General features: G+C 41.2%; 1 protein-coding gene across 2 annotated transcripts; it reads left to right on the forward strand.

Annotated features, from left to right (window-relative positions):
• Nucleotides 1-1,563: 1,563 nt before the first annotated feature.
• Nucleotides 1,564-6,910, forward strand: LOC102192128 (angiopoietin-related protein 1). 2 transcript variants are annotated; one of them, XM_005734403.1, is made up of 9 exons: nucleotides 1,564-1,749; nucleotides 2,030-2,276; nucleotides 2,672-2,887; nucleotides 3,904-4,023; nucleotides 4,132-4,246; nucleotides 4,342-4,479; nucleotides 5,298-5,514; nucleotides 5,609-5,804; nucleotides 5,877-6,910. In XM_005734403.1, the coding sequence occupies exons 2-9, from the start codon at nucleotides 2,121-2,123 to the stop codon at nucleotides 6,021-6,023; spliced, it is 1,305 nt and encodes a 434-aa protein (XP_005734460.1). In that variant the 5' UTR covers nucleotides 1,564-1,749; nucleotides 2,030-2,120; the 3' UTR covers nucleotides 6,024-6,910. The 2 variants fall into 2 exon arrangements, with proteins under 2 accessions (XP_005734460.1, XP_005734459.1); XM_005734402.1 differs by having other exon boundaries at nucleotides 1,564-1,725.
• The last annotated feature ends 173 nt before the right edge of the window (nucleotides 6,911-7,083 follow it).

Genomic DNA, 7,083 nt, shown 5'->3' on the forward strand with positions numbered 1-7,083 from the left:
AAACAGAGAAAACCCAAACAATCATATGATGATGATGATTTATTTATGTAGCTTTAGGTATTTTTTATTTATTATATTAATTTTTTTATTTTATTTATATATAGTAAATCATAAAAGAATATATGTGACAATTGTGGTACTTGTATCAGCTAGTACCGGTACTTGTGAATGTGTTGGGGTCCCGGTGCCTGCCCGGCTGTCCCAGCGTGGCCACAAGTGGCTTTCCCCCCACTTGTATATAGAGCACTGTGTTGAAAATAAAGTACTGTTTAACTGTTATTCTCAAGTCTGCACCTGAGTCCTTCCTGCCTGCCCTGATAGAATGATTCCTCTTTAATCTTAATCATCCCTGAAGATTAGAGAGCATGATGTGAAATTGCCTGCATTTCTTTCCATACTTTGTAAATCTGCTGACCCCGCACTGTTTGTATGTTGCAAACAAAGAAGAAAAAAACTCCTTTTCAGGGTGATGAATGGACACTTAAAAGCTTTGCAATGCTTAGTGTTCTGTTGTTTACATTACACTTTGAGCTTATCTCTTTCTTCAGTGCACAGTCCTAGTCTCTTGTATATGTTGTAAAATGTTTCCCATCTTGCCCTTTTTTTGTAACTCTGAGTAATTTTTTTTTAGTTTGACATGTGAAAGGTCAGTGAGCTCTGGAGAGGCCAACAGATAATAAAGTGGTTAAGTGGCACCACCATGTGGCCTTACAGACATCATTTTGCTGACATAAACAGCAGGGACACATCTAGTTCCTGAGAGTTTCTATGTGGAATTCATTTGCATTTATTACATCTATACTTGGAGGTTAAGACACTGCCTTCTCTTCTGTGTGATTTGCAAAATTCTTTGAAAAGACCAGGTGAATGACTGATCAGACAATTTGCAATGCACGAGTTCTTCAACTGATATAACACAGTTGCGAAGACTGTTGGGAAAAGATTTTTTCAATTGAATAACAGCTTAATGAAAATGCAATAGAGGGTATGATTTGCAGTTCATTTTCTTCTTAATGAGGCCGTGCATGCTGAACTGCAGTCAAAGGTATAAAAATATAAAGACTTTGATACTGTAATAGGATCAGCACCCATCATACCTCGACGCGCATCATCATTTATTACTAGCTCAGAGCGGGATTACTTGTGGGTGATGTTTGTTTACTGTGTGTGCCGATGCATATTAGTTACATTATGTTCTCTTCTAAAGTGCAAACAGTCATTATGTGCACCTCTTACAGCAATCCTTGACCGTGTGGGTCTATAAGATGATCATTTTTATTTATTTAATAATTAAAAACAAAAATCTATAACCATTAAATGTAACAGTTCAGCGCACATTCTGCTCTGCCACAGTTTGTTTGATGTAATCAGGACAAACAGTAATTTAACAGAAAACATGGATATTTCTAGTAAATTAAAAGACATTTTTTCAGCTCTTGGCATATGTTTGGCTTTTACCCATAATTCCATTATCACTTCCCTCTATGCCTGCCTCCTTCCCACCCCTCAGTCATGTGAATCCTCTTAGAGGTGGATTACTGGACTACGATATCCACATCGAGAAGGAAAGCGAGGGCGAGAGATGGCGAGAGAGAAAAGGAGCATGAAGCGTCCAGAGTGAGAGGAACACGCAACAAAGAGAAGAAGAAAAAGACAAAGACAATGGAAAGGACCCCTTGGCCCCATGCAAGCCAGGAATGGGGTAGAAGGTGGTGTTTAGCTAGGGTGAGAACACCTACTTTTCCACAGGTGCTACTATTTGTTTGTTTTTTCATATCTTCTTTTTAGTTATAGGTTATGTCTATAAAAATAGTGGATAACTTTATGACTTATCCACTGTAAGTGAGACACTTAATGAGTGGTACACTAAGTTGTCTGACTGTTGCTTGTCTGTCAAAGTAATCATATCTTAGTGAGCTTAAAGTGTCTTTATGGCTTTGTGAAATATATATTCCTTCCTTTCTATATTCTGTTTCTGTTTTCTCGTGGAATGATAATGCCCGTGTTGTCTTTCTTTCGCTCCTTGCAGACAGAGCCTCACATGGTGAAGCGCACACTCTGGGTGTCCCACGCCCACTCTTGCTGACAAGGCAGGGAGAGACTAACAACCCGTGGCAGCAATGTCACTCCTGTCCTTAACTGCCCCTCCCGGCTGGAGCATGTGCTCTGCTCTTTATATCCTCATTGTGTTGCTCCCAGAGGCCAAAACAGACAGCTTGAACGCTACCATTATCCGCAACGGCGGGGGCTCCCAGTGTGGGGAGTACACAAACCAGGTGATTACAATAACCATCTTGCAGTGATGTTCTCCAGACAATAGTAGCACAGCCTTATCACTGCAACAGCTTGCTACTTTTACCGTACACCAGAGATCCATCAGCTAGGTTAAGGAGCTTTCCATCTGAGCAGAAATCAGAATAATGTTCCCATCAAGTACATTTGAAATGCATAAAAAATATAAAAAAATAATACACTAAGGTGGCAAGACACCTATTATTTTTTTAAGTATATATATTTAAGAGATTTTAGGGGGGGAATCAGAGAATTTAAGTGAGGAAAAGATAACACTGTTAAGAGTTGATATAAATCTGAGATTATGTATAAGAGCATTGACAAAAACAAGTGAACAAAGACAGCGGTTGTTTCGGCTGTCTGGACCTGTCCTCAACAGGTGATGGAGAATGGGATGTGTCGCCTGGTGGCCACACTGCCTCAACTGGACGAGCGTAGATGCCCCGATATGTTTCGCTGCACAGACGAGGTCTCTTACTGGCTGCATGAGAATGAGGAGAGGACGCAGCAGATCATGGCGCTGAAAGAGACCATCTCTGAGCTGCAGGAGGAGCTCAGGAACCATCGGCATCGTATCAAAGTCCTCGAGCTGCAGGTGTGATTTCCATTTTTATACTTAAGTAGGTGGGAGAAGAGGGGATGCTATAGTTAGCAGACTTGAGTCAACCATCAGCAGCAACCCTTTTAGCTTTGATAGCTACATGGAGAATATTGTGACAGTGTGAAAACATATTTTCTTGTTTTATTTTTAAGACTATACCTGTAGTGGCTCACTTTTTTTGCGCTATTATAACTTAATATGTTCTGTCTGTAGTATTAAATATAGCCACATGTGATCAAATAAGCCTTGATTGCAGTTTTATTTGAAATAAACATGTCCGCCTACGACAGGAAACGTGCTGCAGTTCTTTACTCTGATGTGGTGCTTGGTCATCAAACTGGCTTCTCTCCCAGCATGCCCTTGACCTTAGTCACTAACAGGATTACTCTACTCTTGCATGTGTTGCCTCATTCGTCTCAGTGTGAGCTTAAACAGAGACACTGGTCGGTGGACACAGATGAAGTAGCTCGTGCCTTGTGTGTTGCACAGGAAGCACAGGACAGGGGAGAGGGCTCTGGAGTTTGTGGTGATGGGAGTTGTTAGTGGTGGTGTGTCTGAGCTCTGAATAGATTAATCTGTCTTTAAGTATTACAAGTGGACTTGCTCCACACGTTTCCTGTGTGTGGTGTTCTGGGCATGTTATACCCAGAGGAGGCCCTGGGGCAAACCCAGGACATGCTGGAGAGATTATATCTTTTGGCTAACTTGGGAACGTCTCAGTGTTCCCTCAGATGAACTGCAGAGGGTAGCTGGGGAGAGGGAGGTCTGGGCTTCTGCAGGCCCCATGACCCTTTATGGATGGATGGATGGATCTAGATGTTGGTTTGGCAGATATTGCATGTCTTAACATGTGAATGAAGGGTTCCTGTAACAGATTGGTATATCTGTCACAGGAATGTGAGTGATTTCTTTCCTTTATTTTTAACTAATTTAAAAATGCACTTGTCTCAGTTGTTGCACGTCCTTTCATTCACATGTGAGTCTGTGTATTTCTATTTCAATGATTTCAGAGTGAAGAGAGGGTCCACTTGAACATCTCCTTGGAGCAGCGTTTTCATGAGTTGGAGCTGCACTACGCTGAAGCCACTACCATGCTGCACTTACAGGGGACTCTGATCCTAGACCTTCAGGTTATTACCATTTGGGGATATTTTGTTAGAATTTCTTCTCTCTTTTTTTGTCATAAATGTTAGCAAAAGTGTTTTTGAGTGTTGGCCTCTGTTTGTATTTATGTTTAGAACCAACTACATAATCTGACACTTCAGATGGATAAAGTAAAAAGAAGCCCCGGCTGTTTGATCAACATTGTCCGACCCAATCCTCTCATGACTGCTCACGATCGGCTGCACCCAGGTACATGCTCAAGCAATGATGTTCCAGCAGAGGGTGCCAAATACCATTTGTTGATTTTCTCTGACACTTTCTTGCCTGTTTTACTCTTCTTTCAGAGATCCAGCATGTGAGGAACTGTCCTATAGACTGTACCTCTATCTACCACAATGGTGTCAGGAGATCTGGCCTTTACACTGTGGTGCCATCACTGGCAGGGATGCCTGTGGAAGTCTATTGCGATATGGACACAGATGGTAAGTCATGTGCAAGCGGTCCTGATTAAAGGGAAGCTATGGTGGTAATTTTCAACTCCATGTTATTATTCTGGGACTCTACTGCAGTAGCACTGCATGATTTACAATCTCACGCTCATCCTTGGCAAAGTCCCTGAGTTCATTTCCTGTCTAAAACAGTTTGCTTTAACCCCCACTTCCTCCTCTCTTTAAGCCAACTTTCTTCTGATTTGCTGCCCCTCAAAACAAAAGATTCGAACAGCAGGTCTGTGCTGACAGCCAGAGCTGTGTGCCTGAAATGACCATATGCTCATGTCTACTCTTAGTGATATCATACAGAGCCAAGGGTAGAAATACCTGACTAAAACAGAGTATTTGGAGCAGTCTAAAGCCTGAGCTTTAACTGTGTAAACCCTCATTATTTGAAAACTTTGGACATGATTAATGTGACCATACAACACCAAATATTGTTGTTCATGTGCGTAACTTCAAAAGCAGTGCCATTGATCATCCATTAGTCATTTTCATCCAACACATAAATGCAATACCATTTTTGTGACCAAACCTCCTTTAAAACCAGTTCTACTTGGTACACTTGCATGAAGCCTTCACAGTTTCTCTATGGATTTAGGCTTTCTGAGCTGATACAGTCAATTTATGTAATATCAGACCGATTACTGAGATCAGAAAAATGGCCAGAGTTAAAATATGCACTGCCATTTATAATAGCTACTTAATGTTTTCATCATATTGTTAAATATTCTGTACCTGACCTATAGTCATCAGCTGAGCAGATGATAACCCATCAAACATGGAATGAATTTTACACTTTCTCCCAGGTGGCGGCTGGACTGTGATTCAGCGGCGATTTGATGGCTCAGTGAGCTTTGACCGCAACTGGAGGGACTACAGGGATGGATTTGGTGAGCTGCACTCAGAGTTCTGGTTAGGCAATGACCACATACATGATCTGAGTGCCCAGGGAGACTACAGCCTGCGGATTGACCTGGAAGACTGGACCAGCAAGCACAAGCATGCCCTCTACCAGAGCTTCAGGTTAGTGTCAGATAACCAACTGTGCAGACTTACATTGGGCTGGATACTCCAAAACATACACAAGCAACTGTGTTCCTTACATAATTTCTTGCAGTGTGGAAGATGAGGAGCATCAGTACCGTCTCCATGTGTCAGGCTTCAGTGGTACGGTTCAGGACTCTTTCAGTTGGTACCACAATAAGCAGGGCTTCAGTACACCAGACAGTGGAAACATCTGCGCTGAGATCTCACATGGCGGTTGGTGGTATAACCAGTGCTTCTACGCCAACCTTAATGGAGTCTATTACAGGGTAAGGATACACAAATTACCCTGCATTTTACATTTTTAAAGACAAATTCTTATCTGCTTCTTCATCATACAGGGAGGCCATTACACTCCCAAAGGGCGAGGGCCGCTGGGTCCAGATGGAATTGTTTGGCACTCCTGGAAAGACTCTGATTATTATTCCCTACGCAAAGTCAGCATGATGATCCGGCCACGCAGCTTCCAAAGCCGCTCGTCACCATAACAATGGTGAGGACACGGGAACTGGCGTCCTTGGCAGCATTTGTAGGGATGAAGTTATCTGATGATCAGGATGATGATGATTACACTTTATTGTATGCTCAGGAAACGTTTTGTGTGTGGAGCAGACCTACCCAGTAACCTCTTTGCTTTTAAATCTTATGTGACTGCGGCTGATATCCATGTTGTATTGTGTGAATATAAACATCATCCTGTTCACTGATTATTTCTTTCCCCCCACTCACTCCTGGTAAGTGAATTCTTCCTTGTTTTATACTTCTTTTTGTACTATAGTTTGTTAATGTTGACGTGTAAAATACCAGCCAAAATGTATTTGTGTGATGACAAGGTTGTCTTCTAGCCACCATGTGGAGACAACCTGCAACTGGAAAGAATCACATGACACAGTTTGCTGAACACTCTGCATGTATGTGCTTATTTGTAATCACTCTATTGCCAGTTTTATTATTTTGGAGTTCTTCTACTGTTTTAATCAATGGGGGAAAAAATCATTGAAATAAAAAGGGTTTGATATTACTAAACAAAGTCACTTAATATCTGATACGTGCTACTGTCTCAAAGTATTAGGTCATGTGCTATCTGAAGACTCCATATAAATACACATTAATGTATTAATTGTGCAATAAACACTATATATACTTAATAAAATGTGGCTTAAAGACATGTTTCACATTCAGAAACTACAAGCAGAGCATCCCCTCTCCCCAACTCTCCATCAAGGTCTTATCTGTAATGCATTATAAGCATCTTACATCATGTGCAGGGCATTATAATACATTTATAACACATTCCACAAGTGTTTAAATTGACAGCTTTTAACGAGGTCTAGAAAAAAAATTTACCATCGTGGGTCATACTTTTTTAGAACTTTATAATGCTTTATACCTTCATGCCAAACATTCTGCATAGCATGCAATAGTGTTATATGGAGTTAGAAGAGACATTACATGACTTTGTCAGCTTTAAGTGACAGCACTGTATGCGCTTATTAAAAGCTGTCAATAACACAGTTATGAATGCTTACACTTCTTTTTTTTTTGGGG

Source organism: Pundamilia nyererei, unplaced genomic scaffold (genome assembly GCF_000239375.1).
Source record: "Pundamilia nyererei isolate P.nyererei 1_Seehausen unplaced genomic scaffold, PunNye1.0 scaffold00058, whole genome shotgun sequence".
NCBI lineage: Eukaryota > Metazoa > Chordata > Actinopteri > Cichliformes > Cichlidae > Pundamilia > Pundamilia nyererei.

Excerpts from the sequence above, each read along its gene's own strand:
- LOC102192128 (XM_005734403.1), top strand. The coding sequence starts at position 2,121 with ATGTCACTCCTGTCCTTAACTGCCCCTCCCGGCTGGAGCATGTGCTCT. Across the intron at positions 2,277-2,671 it reads GTGGGGAGTACACAAACCAG|GTGATGGAGAATGGGATGTG; the intron begins GTGATTACAATA and ends TGTCCTCAACAG. Across the intron at positions 2,888-3,903 it reads TCAAAGTCCTCGAGCTGCAG|AGTGAAGAGAGGGTCCACTT; the intron begins GTGTGATTTCCA and ends CAATGATTTCAG.